At 33.1% G+C, this 24,873-nt stretch overlaps 1 protein-coding gene across 1 annotated transcript; it reads right to left on the bottom strand.

Annotated features, from left to right (window-relative positions):
* Positions 1-7,356: 7,356 nt before the first annotated feature.
* Positions 7,357-23,551, bottom strand: LOC121371652. The gene is made up of 6 exons (XM_041497695.1): positions 23,374-23,551; positions 18,605-18,868; positions 16,313-16,485; positions 14,778-14,949; positions 9,298-9,735; positions 7,357-8,965 (listed from the first exon to the last, which is right to left on the bottom strand). The coding sequence occupies exons 1-6, from the start codon at positions 23,549-23,551 to the stop codon at positions 8,079-8,081; spliced, it is 2,112 nt and encodes a 703-aa protein (XP_041353629.1). The 3' UTR covers positions 7,357-8,078.
* Positions 23,552-24,873: the final 1,322 nt, after the last annotated feature.

Genomic DNA, 24,873 nt, shown 5'->3' with positions numbered 1-24,873 from the left:
GGAGCATGCATACATCCCTTCAGCTTGTTAAGTGTATTATATAGCATGCATCTAACAACTGATGAGATTTGTGTGTGAAAACTTTCTTCCGAGAATAATGCAAAAATATATAATTTTACATATTTATTGTCAAAGGATTGCACATAAAATCTTCACTCGAACACAAACCATGGTATGAACAAATTGAATAAAGTACAGTACATAGATAATGCTTAGTAACAAACCATGTTAACTAAGAAATAAAACAAACAAAGAGAGGAAATAATAAATATACTTTCAAGCACAGCATATAAAACAGATCCACTTCCTGAAGTGTATAAAGATGACTAAACAAATGTGGATGGAACCTCCATAACTATTCATATAAATAACAAGATAAAAGTAAGTTGTATTACCTGTGTATAGACTGCTTTAAATTGCTATTTCAACAAGACTCTGACAAAGGGATGTGCCAGAAATAATCACTCGTAGATAACAGTATCAACTTGGAGAAGTCTGGCTTCAAAATCTGGTCAAGATTTTTTTGTAAGAAAAAGTTAATTTGAGTATTAACAACAGTACTACCTACTGGTACTGGCAGCTGTAATTGTTACGCTTTTCATCAAATTCAAGTTCAAATGGACCCAGTGACACTCTTGTCATTGTCCAAAAAATTAAATTAAATATTCTACCAATATTTATTAGTAGGAGACCAACCAGGTATATATAAAAAAAAATTAAAACCCCCATTAATTTAATGTTTCCCACATACTGCATTGCATATTATCATTTTTCAAACTGTCCTAAAATTAATTTTAAAATTGTTTTTGATTTCCATTGTTAATAATGTTCAAAACTAACATAGCATTATGAATTGAATAAAATATTTCTTAACAAAATCTCCCCCAAATAAAAACAATAAGATGCACTACCAAAGAGGCAAAGACAATCTTCTAAATATTCAGGTAAAGTTATATTTTGAGATGAAAACATCAAACTGTAATGTTTTATAGAGTTTGTATGTTAATATGAATCACAAATATAAAATATTACATTATCATTCAAACGTGTAAAACACACTAAAAATAATTTTGATTATCTTTTTATCACAAAGTCTATGTTTTAAAAAGATACTGTTCATGAACACTGTAATAAATGTATTACTATATGTATCATTAGATTATAATCACAGAAATTCTCCACTAGGTTAAAAAAATAAAAACATTTAATGTAGAAACACCACCAACAAAAATGTTTTCACACAGTTTTTAACACATTACATCCTTTGATAGTTTTGTAGTTTAATTAAAGTTGCATCATCACCACAACTGTATGAACAGTAGCCATATCAAGCATCTCACATCATTTCACAACAACCAAGCGCTATGTCATTAACTAGAGAGAAATATGATTACAAAATTGCAAGGTAATTATGAAGGGTATGGATTGCATTAATAATTACATTACACTGTAACCAACAGCAACTGCCACATTCAAATAATCCATCCTACATGTTTGGGGGGGGGGGGGGGGGGGAGGTTTTCTACAAAGTATGAGGGATATTTAAACCATGCACAGCCTAAAATTACTCTCCGTCTGATCAACTGATACCACTATTATTTAATGCAGACACGACAAGATCACCTACTATCATATATTGTGTGCTTTGATTTGAAGCTCATTTTGATATAACATACCATTTAATTTTTGTGCTAATTATGCATTTATCAAATATCTTCACTTTATATGACTTCCAAGCAAATCCATAAAGATGTGACACTTAGAACTTACATATGCTATGATGTAAACAAAAATGGAATTGCAGAATTAAAAAGATAAAGTAGAATGAACATTAAAAATGACCCATAATTTGGTGGATCCAAAAACAGCATCAAATGATGAAAACATCCAAAGTGTTGGAAGACATGATTTATACATGAAACTTTTAAGCAAGGTTCATTATTTTTATCCAGAAACAAAAAAGGAAAGCATGCAATGGAAGCACCTTGGCCAATCTAATTAAAATTAGATACACTGGTTAATTACTATTACCTGTGGACCTAACAGCACCCCGTTGGAGCTCATGTCCACTTGACCTTTCATTCGACATATCAAAACCTTACTTGCAAAATCATGCCAGTGATTTGAAAAGAATTTGAAAACATTCAGGATTATGCCGAGGGTATACGAAATGATTTGGATGAATTACGAAGTATGCCTGAAACTAATTTCAATATAAAATTTGTTTCAAGACGGAAAAAAAACCCTGTGATGCTAAACCATAAAATCTGTTTATACTAGTTTATTACTGCACTTTTCCCCATTTTTTAATGTTGAAATAGACAAACAAGTTCGCATATTGCATAAATAGTCTCGCCCGATATTTTTAGAATTTGTATGCTGGTAGACCAGTAGAACTAATTTTAATCAGATTGCATCTTGGCTTACCCACTTTAAAAAAATTCAAAAAGTGTCTTCTGTCAATGGAAATTTGTGGCCTAAGTTTTGGGGCTCAACAAATATTGATAATACAACTACAATAAACAGGGCTTACTATAGTTTATGGGGCTCAACAAATATTGATAATACAACTACAATAAACAGGGCTTACTATAGTTTATGCAGATGAGTTGAAAAAAAAGAAGAATTTGTTTTGTTTAACACCACCAAGAGAACACATTGATTTATTAATCATTGGCTATTGGGTGTCAAACATTTGGTAATTTTGACAAATAGTGTTAGAAAAAATTGCGGTTAGTAACAAGGGATCTTCTATACGCACCATTCCAGATAGGACAGCGCATAGTGTGGCCTTTGATATACCAGTCGTGGTGCACTGGCTGGAATAAAAAATGAGTTGAAAAAAGAAGAAAGAAAGAAATGTTTTATTTAATGACGCACTCAACACATTTTATTTATGGTTATATGGTGTTAGACCTATGGTTAAGGACCACACAGATTGAGAGAGGAAACCCGCTGTCACCACTTCATGGGCTACTCTTTTTCGATTAGCAGCAAAGGATCTTTTATATGCACCATCCCACAGACAGGGTAGTACATACCACAGCTTTTGATATACCAGTCGTGGTGCACTGGCTGGAACGAGAAATAGCCCAATGGGCCCATCGACGGGGTGAGTGGAAAAGGTTGCAATATTGTGTTAACAGTAAACGCTGCAGCAAGTTGCAATAATGCTCCTACATGAACCTAATATTCTTTCCTTATCTTTCTCATTCATTAGACCTTACACCCTCAGACTTCTATTTATTTCCCTAAACAGGAATGAAATATGATAGCAACAAAGATGTCCTAGTTGTTGTTAAACACCTGTTGGGGTCCCAAAATAAAATGGGATAGCACAATGAAAGCAGCTGGAATAAATCCACTGAGGTACAGAATAATTATATTATTGAAAAAAGTTGATGAAAGATTTGATAAGAGTTCAAATAAAAGTAAATGGGGTTAAAAAAAATAAACACTGATTGCCCTTTCTATCTGAAAAAGCAAATTTTATATATAAAAACCATGTCAATTTAACAATCCGCATAAGCCTGATGTATGAAAAACATACACTAACAATTTCATCATTGTATTGTAGAACATCTTACAACACAAAACCCATGAACTAATAACTTGAAGTGATATTCTCGAAAACAGTGTAACTAAGTTTATTCTCATAATTATATCCATTGTACATGGCTCACCGTGCAGACAAACGAATTAGCTAATTGCCAATTGTTATACAAAGTGACTACAACATTTAGTAGCTGGCTAATAAAAATGTTATTTTAATTAGCCAATTTTTAACAATTTAAAAAACAAATGCCCCACTTACCGAAAAATTGGCTAAAACAAAAAAATGTGTCAATTGTGAGCCCAACTAGGGCAGTACAGTCATGTTTATTTGAGACCACCACCTTACTCAGCTGGACATAAATCTTCAGATTCTTACCCTCTTACCATACATTCTGGGCCTGTGCTTGTACAACTTTAGAGTCTACTAAGAGTCTAGACTCAAAAGGTTTTATAAGCTCAGTGTCTGGTTAAACATATTTGTATAAGGTGGTTAAATGTGAACAAAGCTAAAAGAAAATGGTCATTTGAAATAACTATAATATTCGAATTACGGTCATTACCATTTGTTTTGTGTAATAAATTCTATTTATTTTTGGGTTTAAGCATTAATACGAAGTGTGACAGCTTCTGTGAATCTGCTGATCACATGAGGCCAACTCTGACATGGGAACAGCCAGCTCCACGTGACTTGGTCACTAGCAAATACACAAGATGCTAGGTTACTACTTTGGTTGCATGTTACAAAAGATGAATTCACAAATTAAAATTCACATCATTAAACAAATATACATGTATCAAATTCAGTTTAGATTTTCTTTTCTTTGGTAGACTTATCAGTACTTTGTAAAAATAAAATTTTTATCACTGTGAAGAAAACATTGAAATATTAATGTATATCATATATCTTTTGCAATGTTTAGTTTTCAAGATGAACACACGTTTGAGACCGTTTTCATTCCGATATATTTTATTAGATATAGGATGTGTGTCATTAGTTGTGACTGAGGGCAACCTTATATTTATGTCCAACTTTACCTACAAGTTGTTTAAAAAACATTTAATGAAGAACTCTACACTAACACTTTTTCAAGATACATGACCCGTGGCTTTACCATTTCAACAAGACTTGTACATTTTCTAATTGATAAAACTTTAACAGCAGATTGCCACATTTCAGCATTTTCAGCATTAATGAGGTCATCACGAAGAATAAAAACACTGGTTAAAACAATTATATTACACTAGAAAAGGCATATTATGTTCAGTAATGCAGTCACAAGATTGATGTAAAATTTCACTGAACTTTTGCGATACTGCAAAATTATTGAAAATAACAACAAGAAAACTCAAATGTGAATCAAATTTGGACTCAACTATATGACATCTATAAATATAACTAGGAGAAAAATATCTGTTTATTAAAAATAGTTGTATGTAAAATAAACTTTATGTTTTATAAATATATTTGAGAACACCATTTAGATAAATCAGTTTACTACAGCTTTGAATATTGCTCTGGAAATTTTTTTTATACTTGTTAAGTTTAAACAAAAACAGAAAATATATGGAACAGCAAAAGAAATGTGAATATTTTAAAGGGACATACCCTAGTTTTTAAACACTAAGGCATAATTTTCACCTAGACTCTAGTTTCAACCCGTAAAAGTTTGGTTAACTTACAAACCTGTAACAAATTTGGATACTACAGAATGAAACAAGAGTCTGTGACGTTGAAAGGGATGCAGACGATCCGTCCTCTGGACATTTCGTCCACAGACGATTCGTCCACCGTACATTTCGTCCACGTACATTTCGTCCACAGGCAAAAATTACCTTTGGACAATTCGTCCACTAGGTTTATTTTAATATATATTCCTTGCACGGCACCAATACAACAACAACAAAAAATTATATATATATATATAACTTATTTGATATGGTAGATATTTTTTTTTTAAATCGTTGTGTTTGATATCCCGAGGGTGGTATGTATGTCTTTATGTATGTTCACAAAATATTGTGCAAGCATGCTTGTTGTGGACACAAACGTTCGACTTTGGCAAGGCAATGTATCCAAATAAAAACAATATACTCAGGAAAATAAATTAATACCAATCCAAAAGATAAATAAAAATGTTGACGCAATTATGTTGTTAGGATTCTTAAATGTGAATAAATTTGAATCAAGAGTCCTAGATATAATCGTTCAAACATCCGTTTGACCGATGTTGGTGTGGGTAGGGAATACGAGGCTTAACGGCTGCCATATATAATTACATTGTTACTTTTACAAACACATACTAAGGAAGATAATACAATATTTAATTGCTGTTCATGTTGGGGTGTCTCCGCCTGCCCCGTATTTAGATAGTCTATTAAGTTGTTTTGGGTTAATTGATCAAACTAATCCATTGATGTTTGATGTTTCTACCTGTTCCTGCTCACAAACTTAAACCAAATTCACTGTAAAAGATGGCACCGTTAATTATGAGTTGTTATCGTCATGACTCAAGTAGACAAGCAAGGGCATAAATAGGCCTATACCATAAGGTAAAAATGTTCGGAATTTGTTCACAATGAGTAATATTTGTCTGTCATGCAAAAGGAGCGTAAAGCCACGCCAAGAAGGATTGCAATGTGAAGGTTGTTTTAAATGGCAACATCGACGCTGTGGTACAGGTACGTTAACTTTGTCATTTTATTTGTTTGTCTTTCCACTTTCCATTAAAACGTTCCATTTCTTTAGTACATTTCTGTTTAGCTATATAATTAGGTACAAGCTATAAATTTGTTATTTCTATATAAATAAAATAAGATTTTTCATATGAACAAAGAACTAGTGTTGAATTAGAATGTAACTGTAACAATAGTAAAATGCTATATTGACCGCAAACGTCTTACTATATTTACGTACTCCCTCAAATCAATTATGATGTAATATATTGCGTTATACGGTCGCCATTTCGTCGTCCATGACTATATGTGCCTTTTAGTAATTATTTATCTAAAATTTCTCATTATAATCCTACGCAATGTCATATGTTATGACTGATAATTTAAATTAAATTGAAATGAAAAGACATGGTTTTTTGCTTTGTTTGTTTGTTTATTCAAAATGTTATTATTAATATTGTTACCTTGCTATTATATGAAGTTTACCTATTGAAGTGGGTCGGTGGTCTCAGAAAAGTTATTACTTTTCTTAATGCCAAATTACAACGAAAAACAAATTGATCTGATCTGGTCTGATCTGCCTACGAAAAGAAGATGCAAGTTGTGTGTGTGTGTGTGAGAGAGAGAGAGAGAGGGGGGATGGGAAGAACGGAAATCGGGTACAAACGAATCGTCGGTGGACGAAATGGACACGGCCAGTTAATAAATATTTTGAAAGTGTCATTGATTTGTGGTCGTAATTTATATTTCTTTGATAAAGCAAACCACTTAATAATGATAATAATCAACTACACTGTCAAAGAAATAATTATTTATAGTTATATAGTAAATTCTGTAATTGAGTGGACGAAATGTCCGATGTGGGTGGACGAAATGTACGTGGACGAAATGTACGGTGGACGAATCGTCTGTGGACGAAATGTCCAGAGGACGAATCGTCTAGAAAGCCGTTGAAATACCCTTCAAAATAGACTAAAATGCAACTCCATAACAGTTACTTCTCAGACGCACATGTGTTTTTAAAAATATTTTTAAAATGCATTTTGTGGTAATAGAAACACCAGGATAACCAGAAACACTTCGGTTGTATGGAAATGGATAATCTAAACAATAAAATATAAGTAATGTTTGATTTCAGTGATCATAAACGACTCTTATAGTGAAAAATATGCTGTAGTGTTTAAAAACTAGGGTATGTCCTTTTAATACATGGGGTTTTTTTTAATGATAAAATTAATTTGGTACACAGATCGTCAAATTGGACATAAAATATTCTCAAAACATCAAATTTTATTAACTGACAAAAACTATTGAGATTCAAACTGAATAATTTAAAATAATTTAAAAGACATTTCACATTTCTTTTGTTGTTCGGGACAGAACTAATGCATACTCTATTTCAACTTGTACATAGATATGCACTCATTTTACTAATCTTAAAATAATTTTTAAAAACTGTAATTAAATGTCCCAAAATTGGCTAACAGCATCCATGATTCAAAACTTTAATATGAAACCATGCTCCACAATTCCCAGAGCAACTTGCAGTCATCTATTTTCAAGACTAATCATTGTTCAGTTTATTATTATTTTTGCCCTCACCCAAAAATCTAAACATTTCTCTTACAATTTGTTTCTATTTCTCTTACAAGTCTGCATACAGAATTTCAGATGTTGCTTTAATTTTAACAGCAGTTTGAAATAACACTTTGACTAAATCGAACTCAAATATAATACAGGACTAATAAAGCTGTTGTGTTATAATAAATTATTAATAATCTCTGAAGGGGAGAAAGTATGTGTACAGTTATATATACAATTTACACAGATCCTTTTGGAAAAAATACTGTTTATAATTTAAATAATTTACGAGGAAGGAACCGAAGATGTATTCTTCTTTTTTTGATAAATCTATACATTAAAAAAATAATGACTAAACTTGCTGAAGCAAATACAATAAATAAAGTTCTATCATTAGGTTTCGATTTTATCACAACATTGTCACTTCCATAAACAATTTGCTGTGCTTCATCTTTATTCACTTTCTTCTTATATCTACGAACATTCTTGTGCACTGAAGGGTTAACATCCTTCTTCTCAAAGTCTACATCCTTATTCAGATCCTTATCCGGTGGATCATAATATGTATACTCTTCCTCATCTTTTTCGTCTTGCTGATCAGGGTTGCCTCCCCTTAAACCTGCCTGAAAATGGTTGGCTTTTGCCTTATCACCATCAACATAATGATCCTGAATATCTTCATCACCATCATCCTCAAATTTATTTTTCTCAAATTCTACACCAGCCTTGATGTCATTGCCGAACCGAACAACTTTTTTGTCATGCAAGTTGGGATTTTCCGGCTTGTCTGGATACATTTCATCCTCATCTTTGTAGTTGCCATCTGCATCATCAAGATCTTCATCCTCCTCCTCCTCCGTCTGCTCCTCAGCATTCCCACCTGCCTCCTCTTCCCCATCCTCCACAGCCTCATGGTCATCTGCCTGGTTGAGGACAAGCTCCTCCCCTAGTTCCTGCCTCACAGGGATCAAACCCTCACCCTTCACCTTCTGGTTCTGGAAGTCCTGTAGTTTGGCTTCTGCTAGCAATGATCTGGAACTCTCCGGAAGAATCAGATGGACGGACGTTAGGTTCAGAGCTCCTGGATCAATCAGATAGCGCAGATACATCACCAGAGCTCCAGCAGCCACTGCAGTCTTATGTGACAGACAACCATCTGTCGAGGGACAAAACAAGAGGTGAAACTTTATTAAGATTTTTAAATCGAGAAAAAAAAAGAAGATAAATAGAGACAAAATCAGGAACATGAACATGCATGTGATATGAAGGTCTGATGTTATCATATTTATGTATCTGACACAAGATATTATTCATATCAATTGAACACTATATACATCAATATACTACCAGCTAGACAAAACTAGCACTTTTAAAGTAAAAAACTAAACTTTTTGTATTTTACTTGGAAGGATATGGCAAACAACCCACTTGCTCCACCCTCCCAACCTCCCCCCTAGTTGAAATCCTGAATACTGATTTCATACTGACCTGCCATTGATTTCTCAACGAGTAATCTTCTACCCTGCCTGTTGTGTGACTGATAGTCCCGCTGTGGCTTTCCTTCAACCCTTTTCACATCGCCAAATGACTTCATTTCAACATGGTTATTCACGAGCAATCCCTGCTTTACGTTTGTTGGTGGGTTTTTCACAACATTAAACTTATGGTTCTGAATCTGTTGAATCACATTTTGCTTTCTGATTGGCTGAATCACATTAGCTGGACGGTTAACAAAAGCAGCACGAGGGTTTTGTTTGAATTTTATGCGACTGTTCTCCAATTGATTTTTTTGTGCTTTTAACACGCGTTTCAGAGATAAACTTTTTAAGTCTGTAAAGCACCCTGAATTCTTTTGCCAAGACATAATCTGTGTAAGGTAGTCTTTTTTCAGATACTCGTAAAACCCTATACTTGGACAAATAAATTCTGGAAGAAAAAAAGAAAAAAAAGGGAAAATAAATACAGGTTCATGATTTAATCATTGTTTATTAAATTTTAAATAAGGAAAAAAGTTTGATGATGACCCAGACAACTATTCAATCATGTCTTTTCTTGATATGACAAGCCCAGCACAAAAACAGATCTCAAAAACTCCATACATTATTACTATCAGCTCATCAGCTCAACTGCAGACCTCACCATTTAAGGAGAGCTATCACTCTTGCTCCCCATCACTCCCCTGAGACTATTTCACTAGGAGAGCTCTCCTTAGCATGTGCATTTATATGGTATCAATATCGTAAATGGCTTTAAATGGATCAATTAATCACTCCTCATTTTTGTCACATCGAGGTCTGCAACTGTCAATTTTTTTTTATCAAGTCCTATTTCTACAACCTTTAGTACATTACATTCAATATTTAGGCCCGATTAGATTTTTTCTTTATATCAAATTCACTATATTCTTCTGTAATAAACTCTAATATACATTATGGATATAGAACCGATCATTCTATGCTAAGTCTTAAGTTCGAATTAACTGAAAATATAAAGCATAATACCTATTGGAAATGTAATAAAAAACATAATTGCTAGTGTTAAGAGACAGTATGCTGTACTAGTTTACAATGTGGAAGCAATCGATAATATCCCCTAACGGAAATTGATTTTCAAATTAATGATCAATTATTTTTAGAAGTTTTACTTATGAAGATACGAGGCAAGACGGTTTCCTACTCATCTTATTTGAAAAAAGAAAATAGTAAATGGGAAGAAAAATTTATTGAAGAAATAGAATCCTTAGAAAAAAGCAATCATTTAGACTTTGAAAACATTAATTCAAAACGAAAAGATTTAGAAAATGTGCGTCAAAAAACAATGGAAGGTGTATACATCAGATCGAGAGCTAGATGGATAGAAGAGGGTGAAAATTAGAAAATAGAAATTTTATTAGTAAATCCATAACAGTTATTGAAAAAAATGACAGTTCTATTATTACAGATGAAAAAGAAATTATGAAAGAAACAAAAGAATTTTATCAAAAGCTTTATTCTCCTAAAGAAAGTATAAGCGACGCCAATCTAAATTATTTACTTTCAGATCAAGATTTAAACAAATTAAGTAAAGAACAGGCTGATTCTGTAGAAGGTTTATTAACCTATGAGGAATTATCAAATGCATTGAAGTGCACAAAAAATACATAAAACGGCTTTTCTGCAGAATTCTTCAAATGGTTTTGGAAAGACATAGGCTATTTTGTTCTCAGATCCCTTAATTATGCTTTTATCGATGGTGAATTATCTGTTACTCAGAAACTGGAAATAATAACGTGTATACCTAAAGGTGATAAACCGAAACGTTTCCTTAGCAACTGGAGACCGATATCACTTCTAAATGTTGTCTATAAATTAGCATTTGCGTGTATATCCGAACGAATTAAAGAAGTACTTCATTTTCTTATTAACAAACACCAAACTGGTTTTATGCCGGGTCGTTATATTGGTAACAATATAAGGATATTGATTGATATTTTGTATTATACTGAATCGCATAATATTCCAGGAATATTTCTACGAGTAGATTTCGAAAAAGCATTCGACTCCATTTCATGGTCATATATACATAAAACCCTAGACTTTTTTAGATTTGGAACAGGTATTAAACGCTGGATTTCTGTTTTTTACCAAAATATAAATTCAAGTGTTAAAGTTAATGGAAATATGTCTTCATCATTTAATATCATTTAATAGAGGCTGTAGGCAAGGTGATCCGTTATCTACTTATATATTTCTTCTCTGTGTAGAAATTTATGCAGGACTTGTACGTAAAAATAAGAAAATTAAAGGCATCTCAATAAACAATAAAGAATACCTAATTTCACAGTATGCCGATGATACTGATTTTATACTTGATGGTAGTAGAACGTCTTTTGAAGAAGCAATAAATACCAAAAGCCAGACAGGATACAAAGAATAACTTTGTGTAAACCTGTTAATGAGGGAGGTCTCGGAATGATAGATATATTTAACTATGCTAAAGCTTTGAAAATTACATGACTACGAAAATTGGAAACCAAAGATCCAAAATGGAAACCTATTCTTTTTGCATGTTTTCCACAACTCCGTAACATATCTCTATTTGGTAATGATTTCCCCCAATTGTGCTTAAAACATGTAAAAAATCTATTTTGGAAAGACTGTATTCCGTGACTTCTCGTTATTAATTTATGTTTCATCTTTTGAAGACTTTTTATCAGAGCCAATTTTTTTATAATTCCAATATAAAAATTAACAGCAAATCTTTTTTAAAAAAGAAATGGCTTGGGAAAGGTGTATCTCAAATCTGTGATCTTGTTGATGAATACGGCAACTTTTTAACTTTAACCACATTTAATAATTTATAGTAATTAAATGCATCTTTTTTAGAGTATCAAGGAGTTGTTAACTCACTTACAGCGTACCTTAGGAAGACGAAACTGAATATAATAGAAACAAATATTCCTTTAGATGATTCTCAAGTTCAACGAAAACTTTGTTCTATCAGAAATGGCTCGAAACTATATTATTACACACTTGTAACTTCTGAAAAGTCAAATTCTGCAGTATCAAAATGGCAAAATTATTTTATTTCAGACCTTAATTGGCACACTATTTATTTAAAAACATTTCTAACCACGCAAGAAATAAAACTTAGATGGTTCCAATATAGAATACTTCATAGAATATTAACTACTAATAGTTTTGCATATAAATTAAAATTAATTGACAGTGAAACGTGTACGTTTTGTCATGAAGGAAAAGAATCTATAGTGCATTTATTTTGGGAATGTAAAATTGTTCAGAACTTTTGGAATGATTATTTAAATTGGTTATCAAAATCATGTAAGCATATATGTAATTTAAAGCTTTCTCTTGAGCTAGTGATATTTGGATGTAAAGATAATATTAAAACAGATAATGTTTTTGACCTGCTACTATTATTAGCTAAATATTTTATATATAAATGTAAAGTGCAAAGGATCCAATTAAATATTATACATTTCCAAAACGAAGCTAAACAAAGATATAAAGTAGAAAAATGTATTTATCTTAGTAAGAACAATCTTAATAAATTCTTCACCAAGTGGTCAGTGTATTAATCTGTCTTTGAACAGACCTGATTTTTGTAACTTTCCTTGTGCATCGTCTTGTTCCCAGTGGTCCACACATTAATAATGTAGATACATATATATCATGTGTGTATTTTAAATATTTATGTACGTCTTTCATAGAATGGAAAAGAATGAAAGTGTGTTGGGTTTTTTTGCGTGAGAGAGAGATAAATGGATAGCTACATTGATTAGATATGTAGTGTGAGAGAGAGAGAGAGAGAGAGAGAGAGAGAGAGAGAGAGAGAGAGAGAGAGAGAGAGAGAGAGAGAGAGAGAGAGGCGGGGATGGAGAGAGGGGGAGGGGGGTTGCAAGCCAGTACCCTAAAGTATTATATTATGTTGTTTTATTATTTTTATGTACACAACCCATGTTTTACTCTTGGCATGTGTTGTTCTAATTGTAAACAAGGGGCTGGCAATAAAAAACCCAAAAAACCCCACAATAACAACAACAAAAAACCCAAAACCTTTAGTATTTTGTGTACATACATAAATAAAACATCCAATAGTTACTAACTGAATTAATAATGTATAAAACATTTTTAAAACAAATTAAATTACAAACATTGTACCATCGCACTTGTACGTAAATTAATTATAAACAGATAAAATTTGTAATTGAATTTGCACTGCCATGCTTCATGGATCACTATTGCGATATATTGCTGGCTTTGCAGTGTTGATAAAAAAACAAAAACATAAAGTGCGTTTTGTTTAATGACACCACCAGAGCACACTGATTTATTAATCATCGGCTATTGGATGTCAAACTTTGGTAAATTTGACATGTAGTCTTAGAGAGAAAACCTTCTATATTTTTCCATTAGTAGAAAGGGATCTTTTATATGCACCATCCCACAGACAAGTTAGCACATACCACAACCTTTGATATTTTGATATACCAGTCATGGTGCACTGGCTAGAATGAGAAATAGCTTAATGGGTTCACCGATGGAGATCGATCCCAGACCAACTGCGCATCAAGCAAACGTTTTACCACTGGGCTATGTCTTGCCCCTTAAAAAATATATTATGACAAAATATATAATAAGTTGGCCATCCTGAGAACCTGATGTGTATGCAGCAAATAGTACTTACAGGAGTGTGCCACAGATGGTCACCAGATAGATATCTGCTGCAGTTGGAGGGACAAGAACTGGGATGTGGAGGTGGACAGCAAAAGAAGTAGAAATATAGAAGCTGCCAGGTTGGGGGAGTGTAATACAAATAAAAATAGGAATGAAAGAATGATCAAAATGAATGAATGAATGAATGAATGAATGAATGAAACAAACAAATAATGGAACTTGTGTTTGTAATAAAAAAGTTGAGGAAGTGTAATAAAAATAAACATATGAATGAATGAATGAATGAATGAATGAAACAAACAAATAAATAATGGCACTTGTGTTGCTAAGAAAAAAGTTGAGAAGTGTACTAAAAATAAACATACGAATGAATGAATGAATGAATGAAACAAACAAATAAATAATGGAACTTGTGTTGCTAAGAAAAAAGTTGAGGAAGTGTAATAAAAATAAACATATGAATGAATGAATGAATGAATGAATGAAACAAACAAATAAATAATGGAACTTGTGTTGCTAAGAAAAAAGTTGAGGAAGTGTAATAAAAATAAACATACGAATGAATGAATGAATGAATGAATGAATGAATGAATGAATTAATTAATTAATAAATTAATTAATAAATGAATGAATGAATGAAACATAAATAAATAGATGGAACTCATGTTGCTCAAGAAAAAAGTTGGGGAAATGTAATAAAAATAAATACAGGAAGATTGAATATGAATGAATGGAATAAATGGAATGAATGAATGAATGAATGAAACAAATAAATAATTAAATGGAACTCACGTTGCTCAAGAAAAAGGTCCTGGTAATCACTTGTTATGTTGCCTTTCATGTAGATGTGAACGACCGCCACCATTTCATAATAGTTGTTGGTGCAGAATTCCAGCTGCATCTCGGCAACACTGCTGTACCCTTTCTTCAGTAGCAGTTTACTTAATTCACCGTAACACCCAGCCTACAGGAAAATATACTAGTTTTAGTTCTGCAATACCACATGTTATGGTTGCTTACCAGTGTGATGGCAATACCACATGATACAGTTGCTAACCACCATTAATTACATTATGCAATTCAATATATTATCTTTGTCGGAATATATTGTGTGAAAAATACAACAATATTGGGAGGGTCATGTGACAGTAGTTTTCGAGAGAACGCTCCCGTGACAATAATCTACATAGGTTGAGTACATAATTATTCAGTTAGCCCTCTTTATACCAGAGCGCCACTTCATTTTGCTGTTATACCACTTGCACAATTGTTATCAGTTACTGCTGAAAATTACAAGTAACTTTAAACCAAAGGGTTATTTAAATATTACACGGTTAACCTACTCAGCACTAGCTCCGACACTCACCAAATTTGTCAATTGCAAACTTTAAGAACAAGTGGCAAATTTTATTTTAATTTGGCAAAAAATATTTGATATTTTGTTGGAAAATAGCTATAGGTTTTGCATTTTTGAAATAATTTGGCAAAACCTTGACTCTGCTACTTGTAATCATCAAAGAAAGATTTTAAATGTTGCATGTCAGAATTTTCTATTATATTTCCAAAACCAAAAGTATGAAGCTGCCTTAATGGTACTTTTAATTGCTATCAATTTTTAGATGTTAATGTTGTCATTGGTAACATACTTTAACTAAACAAATTTTACCCCAAAATGACTCATGGATAGAACTTAACGGTGGCATTAATGGCACTTGCCGCAATGTGATACGATTTGCTATTTGACAGGTAATGTAGCATTGGCAGCTTTTGCCGCTTTACAAATATTAATGTCATCGGTTGAAGAGATCATTTTTTTCTTCTTAATTTTGTGTTTACTGGCTCAGTAACAAAGTTTTAAGTTTCAGCAAATGTTTAATCATTCAATATATTTTTCACTTACAGGTCAATAAAAATTAAAAGTTAAAATGAAGTCATCAAAGAATAAAAAGATTAACTCCTGTGAATGTAGACAATCAACCTTAAAACAGATGAGAGGCCTAATTAAAAAAGGTCTCTTAGGCTCTGCTAGATAACAAAGCATCCTCTTTGCAAGACTTTTAGCATTGCACTGCGAGATCGCAAAGATGCATGAGTTTATTGAATTAGGCCCTTGGTTTGCTATATAAAAAACAAGTTAAAGTAGTTAGTACGGATTATTGATTGATTTTTATTATTGTTTTGAAAAATGAATGAATAAATAAATCTAAAATTATGGCTGAAATTCAAAATTCAGTTGAGGAATTCCTTACTACTTTTAAATGATCAGTCTGATACACAATTTTACACGTAATTAATACTTGTAATTAACACCATGTCTTTTGACAAACCTTTTCAGCTAGCATTGTCCATAGCACCTGGTGTGTTATGCCATACCCAGTCCGGCCCTTGAGGGTCATCACCTGTAGACATTTGTCACTGATCAAACACGGCTTTCTGTTCGTCTGTTTGTCACCGGTCAGCTCACTCATGCACATGTCACTGGTTGATTCATCAAGAGAACCTTGGCAATTAAACACAGATATTAAGTAACATACTGTTGTTATTCACCACTATAGACTTAACCTATATATATATATATATATATATATATATATATATATATATATATAATTATATATACCAAGAATTTTTTTATTTAATGACACACTCAACACATTTTATTTATATGGCATCAGACATATGGTTACGGACCACACATATATTGAAAGAGGAAACCTGCTGTCGCCACTTCATAGGGTACTCTATTTTGGATTAGCAGCAAGGGATCCTTTATATGCACCATCCCACAGACAGAACAGTCCATACCACAGCCTTTGTTACACCAGTTGTGGAGCACTAGCTGAAACGAGAAATAGCCCAATGGGTCCACTGACGGGGATTGATCCTAGACTGACCACGCATCAAGCAAATGCTTTACCACTGAGCTATGTCCCGCCCCTTATATATATATATATATATATATATATATATATATATATATATATATACATATATATATATATATATATATATATATATATATATATATATATATATATATATATATATATATATATATATATATATATATATACTATATATATATATATATATACATACTGAACCGCAAAAGAAACGCGACACATGTGTGGCTGAGAAAATATGTTTCAATTTATTAATATCAAAGATAAATTTTGAAAAATCTGATAAAGTCAATTTATTGGACCACAGTGACTGTCTGCAGTGCTGTTGGTGTTGATGTACCGCTGCTGTAGATGATGGATGGTGCTGACATGGACATTGTAAGCGTTAGCAACAACCAGGGCACGCTGCCCGGCTTGCAATCGGCCGATAGCTTGTTCTCTCTGCGCTGCTGACAATCGGGTCATACCTGATGCGTGCAAATTACAAATGCCAGGAACGCGGTTCAAGTTGGTTTTTATACCCATAACCTCCACGAGATGCACGTGCATTTCGGTTTTCATGACAATTGTTTGTGACTGCCACCCACGGCCTTCGAGACAGGTGCGTTTTGGCGTGTCGTTTCATGGAAAGTTGAAAGGGTACCTGCAATTTGGGTCTCAGTCATAAACCAGCATGTCTTGTAATATTGACAGTTACATCCCCGAAATAAATTGTTATAATTTACCATATAGAAATGACATTTAAAAATCTCGCGTTTCTTTTGCGGTTCAGTATATATACCATACATGTACATGTGGGTGTACAACTAAAACACTGTTATAAACTGCTATATGCATGTCCAGAGTATGTACATGTACTGAACAATCCCCCACCCCACTCCACCCACCCCAAAAAACATGTAGGAGGCAAGGAGATAAAGCATTCTTGGGCAGGGCCTTTTTATTTTGCTGCTCACAAATGATTTTGTTATGTGGCTCAATGAGGGACACACATACAACTACAACAAATATTATCAATTGTTTTGATGCAACATAACTGATTCGGGTTTTTCACATTCAAACCAGTGTTCTATGCCCTGCATATTAAAAGCTATGGTATGTACTGTCCTGTCTATAGGAAAATGCATGTAAAAAAATGTCTTGCTACCAATGGAAAAATGTAGCCGGTTTTCTCTGAAGACTTGGCATCCAGTATCTGATAATCAATGTGCTCTAGTGGTGTCTTCAAACAAAGCAAACCAACTTTTGGATGCAACATACACTGTACATGTCTCACCAATATCTTGAACACATTGTACAATCCAGGGCTAACTCTGGGTAAGCAAAACAATTTCACCAAATTATTTATTAAACTTTAAAAATTGCAGAAATCGACAGTTATTTTCTTTAAAAATGGCAATTATTACATGAAATTATTTCGCCAAATTAAAATAAAATTCACCAACTACTTTCAAAATTAGCAATTGGCGAATTTGGCGAGTGAAAGAGCTAGCCCTGCAAACAAACAAGTCGGAGGTGTCCTACCCAGATAGCATCAATATGATTGCAACTGGGCATGATATTTAATGTGAACCATCATTTACTTCACAACTTTAATTTTACAAGAACATCCAGTGGGATACATGGTGAACTGATATGTTCAAAAATTAAAAGTTGAAAACTTAGGATCATCGGAATTTTATTCATGTATTCTAAAATTTCATGTACAACACTCACCTTCTCTGTTTGCACTATAAAGTTTAGCATTCCACTTGTAATGAGGATCAATTTCACGATGTCTTTTAAAAATATCCCATGGATCATGTACAACAAACTTGAATCTGTCGTAATACTGCTCATCGTCCCTCTTCACAAACTCCAGAGCCTTGTTTCCCACTGATGCTGCGTCTGTGACGATCTTCCGCAGTTTTAGCACAGTGTCACTATCAAGATGTTGGTGCTGATGCTGCTTGTATTCATTCAAGATTAAGTTCACATGACCTGAAGAGGAATGAATGAATGAATGAATGAATGAACGAACAAATTAATGTTTAATGACACCCCAGCACAAAAATACACATCAGCTTTTGGGTGTCAAAGAAATATAAGTACATGGATATGAATTTAATATTAAACTATTAAAATATTAAAATTTATGTGAAAAAAACTCAGTGTAAAGAAAGACACACAATAACATCCATAGATGATATTATTAATATTATCAAATACTAATTTCAAATAATAATTGATATTTTGTTGTCCAAATTAAAATATCTGAGTTTCTACAATTTTTTTAACTTTAGTAGATAATTGGGCAAAAAAACGTTCAGATCACCTCTGAAGCAAATGGTCCGCTTTCAGAACTAAAACATACAGGTTTATACATATGGAGTTTCTGGTGGTTCAAAAACAAAATACAAAAAGGGTCCACTTGGTTCATATTCGACTCCCCATCCCAGGTCCAGATCACGCTATGCGCCTGCACCTTGTGTTAGAACTGACAGGCTTCTGAGAATAATTGCAACTTTGTACAAACAATTTATTATAAATTATACAGGTATTTTGTATTACGTATTCGTAAATGGTGTTATAAACTTAATGTGCGAAAGACAAATTTATTTTGCAAAATTTTACATGTATGGCTGTTGAAGCATTTTGTTCCTAACCTCAAATCCCAAATTTTATCTTCAAATAAATGGTTTAACAGGGAGTGGGAAGATCAGTATGGAGGAAACAAAAAAATACTAAATTCAGTTTAACAGCAAATATATTCATGCAAGTTACACATTAAGTAACAGTGACCTGTGCCCCTCCCCCATAATTACATTGAGATTGAGATGGAACCTCACCATGACTGTAAAATTTGAAGTGGGGAAGGAATTTAAAAAAAAGAGTAGGCCTCATCAAAAATTAAATATAGGAGAAGCCACGGTGACGTCACATGTTTTGATCACGTGGTACCGCGTGAGCGCTGGTAGGCAAGAAACCAGTTGACAATACTGGCATTAGTATTAATGAACAATCGAATGTTTTTCCGTCAATCAAATCAGTGTAGACTAGTTTTGATGAATGGTATTTTGTCATGGTAATTTCATACGTTGTTGTTAGATGCACAAGTCACTGTAGTAAGGATTATGAAATTAGTTTCATCAAATACAGTGGAAGCGAAACGTTGAACAGTTAAAGCTGACAACAATCAACTTTGCCCATCCCACAACGGAGATCGTCATTTTATACAAGGTTTGTTGTATGTTATTCATTCGTAATACTAATACACGTCAGTATTTATTGAAATGAAAATTGAAAAGATAATAAAAAAAAATAAATAAATAAAAGCCCCCACCAAACTGACATGGAAACAAAGTTACCCTGTGAACAGTAGGGCTACCCAGTCAATCGACAAACAACGTTTTATGTAACTTTTTGTTTGTATTGACAGATCCATTATAGTGGGTAAAACAAAAATCTGAATATATTTTATATTGTATTATGCCATAAAATATGTAGGTGGCTGGAGTATTTATATTTTTAATTAAATAACAGGGAGCTGTGTGTGTGTGCGTGTGTGCAATCAAGCATATATATATTGTTTCATATGAAAATGGTTCTGAAATATTTCCATTTATTAATTATATTATATGTTAATTATAATGTTTTACTTTTTTTTATTGAAGAAGTGATCCACAGGTGTATTTGTAATGTGTAAGTTGATTTTTTAATAATAAAATAAAAGGTATAAACATTTCAGGGTGGGATATCAGGTGTATGAAATCATTTGTTTGGGATTAAAAATAAATAAATACTAATAATAAAACTGGATATTGATCCACAAGTTGGTGATAGCCATTATATTTTATTAAAAACATAAATTATGTTACATGCATTTATTATATAAGTTATCTGAATTTGTTTGCAGCAAATAAAGAAAGAAAAGGGGAGCTGATTGTATTTATAAGTATTATTGTCATCAGTGACAGATGTCAATATGTCTTCACAAATACATTTATGTGTATTCAAATATTTCAATAATATTCAATATAAAACTTTCATACTTATATATCATAGAAATTTACCAATTTTCTTATTTTTTTCTAGGTATCAGTGATCCCTGTTTATGGACAAAAAGAGAACCGGCAACTCTTGGATGAAAAATGGGCCTTTCACGATGAATTAAGGGCGTTTAAGTTTTAGGGTGAATTAAGGGATGCTAAGGAGAACACTGGTATCAGATTCAGCGATTCTTTTCTACAGTATCTCATGTTTCTGTGCATAAGAGGGATACCAGAACTTTTTTCACTGACTTTCCAAACTACCATGTGCAATATTATTGGGGCTATTCAGTATGTGATGATGACATTGATAACACACTGACTTTCCAAACTACCATATGCAATATTATTGGGGCTATTCAGTATGTGATGATGACATTGATAACACACTGACTTTCCAAACTACCATATATGCAATATGATTGGGGCTATTCAGTATGTGATGATGACATTGATAACACTTGGATTTAATCTTTTTTTACCAGGATCTCTATTTTCTAATAAAAACAGACTTTACAAAATCAATAAAATTATATCGAGAAACAGTAGACAACACATATTTATTATTTTCTTTTTCTATTATCATTATAAACCAATGATCAAATGATATTTGCATTGTGTTAATGTGTGTCTTACATTAAAACATTGTATTGTTACCATTTACAGTAATTTGTTGTTTTAACTGGTTTATTAATCAGGTTGAAAGTGATAGCCTTTGAAACTGTGCCTCTTGTCAAAGGTAACTGACACTGTTTTAGATTTGAAAGGAAGGAATCTTTTATTTAACAATGCACTCGTCATTTTAATTACGGATATATAGAGTCGGACATGTTTAGGGATCACACAGATAATATTAGGGAGGAAACCTGCTGCTGTCACATAATGGATTACTCTTTCCGATTAACAATAAGGGATCTTTTATATGCATCAGCCCACAGACAGGATAATAAATAGTGTAGCATTTGTTACACCAGTTGTAGAGCACTGGCTGGAATGAGAAATAGCCCTATAGGACCACCAACAGGAATCAATCCTAGATCGACTGCGTATTAAACTATGTCCTGGCCTGCATGGGATTAGGCGATTAAAATATTAATGGCAATTTTTATGTATATATATATAAAAAAATAATGCTACAAAATGTTCTGAAGATGGAACCACAAAGGTGAGGGACCAAGTAACTTTGAGATGTATCCGGTTTAAAAGGCTAAGTTCTGTACTAATATTTAAAAAGGGATGCTGTAGCTAGAGGGAGCAATGTATGTGTGGTCATGGAACATGTATGGAAACTAAATTTAGGTTCCTCCATTTTAATACAATGTGTTAATATGTATCCGATATCAGCAAGTTTAAGGAATAAAAAAGGACTTGATAAAATTAATAGTTTTAAAGTTTTTGTAAAGTTTTCTAATAAGATACTTGCTTAAATTTATTGTTGATGAAAAGCCTTACAAATGAACCAGTAGACAAGTCTGATGTGTTATATATATATATAACTACTGTCTATATATTGTCTACTGATTGTTCATTTGTAACAAATGTTCATATATATATATATATGTGTGTGTGTGTGTGTGTGTATGTGTATCTATATGTACATATATATGTATATGTATATATACATATATGCATATATATATATATATATATATATATATATATATATATATATATATATATATATATATATATATATATATATGGGTTATTTAAAATTGTTAAAAGAAATAATTTCCTTTAACAAAGTGTAGGCCAATTATTTCTTTTAAACAGTTTTTAAATAAAAAATATAGGCCTACTCGTTTTATTTTATTATTTTATTTGTGTGTGCGCGCGCTCGTTTGTAATGCTTTACTTGAAATATGGACCAGACGCTTTAAAAATACATGGACTAAAAATATTTATTCAGGTGAAAAGAAAAAAGAAAAAAAAGGAAGTTTGCTATAGTTTTGAACTCGGTCAATCGTCAAATTTTATGGGTGGAAAGAGTACATGTATCTCCTCCATACAGGAGCTATGTAGAATAGCGTTCCCGTGCTACAAGCGGTAATTTAAGCACGTGTTGGCCATTCTTTGCTATTCACGCTACGCTAGTTCGCTTTGTTACTAATGGCCATTATGATAGACTTCTGCCTACCAGATGCGCGCGCATGCTGATACGTGACGTCACTTCCTTAAACACATGGCTTCTCCTATACTTTTTAATCTCAATTTTTAGGGGAAAGGTTTAATGTGTGACAAGTCCCCTGCCCCCCCCCCCCCCCAATATAAAGTCCTGCTATTAATTCAAACTTGTACTACCTATGCACTGTAATATAAAACAGTATTACACTATAGCACTACTAAAAAACAAAACGTAAAAAAAAACACCAATACAGCTGTCGGTCATTTTGTTTACATTTCTAAAATGGCTCACTGACACACGGCGACGAACACTGAACAGAACTAATTTTTTACCTTCAACAGCACGCAAACCAAACAAGCCGTCGACATTAAATTCCATGTAATTACTTTTATAATAAGAAATTAATATTTCAACAGCGTTAATAACACTTTTAAGTGATGTACTTGAATCGTCACATCGTAAAACTGGGAAAATAAACAAAGGCAACAAAAACACAACAGTGGTCGCCATCTTGGGCTCCACCACCGCATTTATCTCCCCTTAAACAGATGATACTGTTAAAAAAAAAAGTTGCACTTAGGTCTCACTACACAGATGACTTCACTATAGTTCCTAATTGTGACACATGTTATGGTTCACATATTCACTTCTAGGAAATGGTGAAGAATTAAAACAATATGTATGTTTAATGGTAAGCCTTCTGGCTGTATTTTGCCCATGTTATTTTGTAATATTGTGCATCGACCTTTTGGGACATGGGTATATAGCGCACGTGACAGCCGGAGTAAATCGATTAATGAACCACCTGTTCGGACCGGTACTACAGCCAGATGCGGTCATATAGCAAAAAACTGAGACGGAAATGTTCTCAATTTTGCAGTGAAAATAAATGCTTATATAATGTATGTTCACAATGGTGTATGTTGTTGGTGCCAACGAGAACCCGTTCTATGGGCAATCTTCACTTGAAGTTGGGCAGTTTAACATGGGTTTCAATAGCCCGAGTACTCTGACTGTAAGAGAGCTAGACGGACATTTGGACATAAACACGCTCTCATTACAGTCAGAGACCAACCTATGTCTTTTTTTGGCAATTCCTGACTACCAAACGGTAGGCAACGAGTCCCGCTCTAATACCACAACAATCCTATGTTTGACGTCAAATACCTTTACATCAATCATTTTCGAGTTAAGTGATACAAAACAATCCACATATTAATCACTAATACACTTACTACAGAAAGAAACCCGACAGCACCCACATTCTGCTACGCTTCGTGACACTCCGTCGCAACAATTGCAAAGCTCGGCGATCTATTTCGAGACGTAGACCACGTGCAATGGGCCAGTTACAGAGGTGCAATGGATCAGTTGTAGAGGTGTAATGGGTCAGTTACAGAGGTGCAATGGATCAGTTGTAGAGGTGCAATGGGTCAGTTACAGAGGTGCAATGGATCAGTTGTAGAGGTGCAATGGGTCAGTTATAGAGGTGCAATGGATCAGTTGTAGAGGGGCAATGGACCAGTTGTAGAGATGCAATGGGTCAGTTATAGAGGTGCAATGGACCAGTTGTAGAGCTGTAATAGGTCAGTTGTAGAGCTGTAATAGGTCAGTTTTAGTGTTGTAGAGGTGCAATGGGTCAGTTTTAGTGGTGAAACAGGTCAGTTACAGTGGTGACAGCTGGTGTAATGATTTATGCTACATTACAGATGTAATGTCAGAGATTTGACAAACAATATTTATCATATATTATTCATATTGTCTTTTTACATTAATGCAATTGTTAGTGATTATATCTACCCAACAACTACCTCAGACAAAAATTCACAAAA

Source organism: Gigantopelta aegis, chromosome 4 (assembly GCF_016097555.1).
Source record: "Gigantopelta aegis isolate Gae_Host chromosome 4, Gae_host_genome, whole genome shotgun sequence".
NCBI classification, from domain to species: Eukaryota; Metazoa; Mollusca; class Gastropoda; order Neomphalida; family Peltospiridae; genus Gigantopelta; species Gigantopelta aegis.
This window is presented reverse-complemented; position numbering and strand designations above follow the sequence as displayed.

What these genes read in the sequence shown, in the direction of transcription:
- LOC121371652 (XM_041497695.1), bottom strand. Translation starts at nt 23,551, where the DNA reads ATGGCGACCACTGTTGTGTTTTTGTTGCCTTTGTTTATTTTCCCAGTT. An exon ending in TTATAGTGCAAACAGAGAAG is followed by an intron (nt 16,486 to 18,604) that starts GTGAGTGTTGTA and finishes TTAATTGCCAAG; the next exon opens with GTTCTCTTGATGAATCAACC. An exon ending in GGACAATGCTAGCTGAAAAG is followed by an intron (nt 14,950 to 16,312) that starts GTTTGTCAAAAG and finishes ATTTTCCTGTAG; the next exon opens with GCTGGGTGTTACGGTGAATT.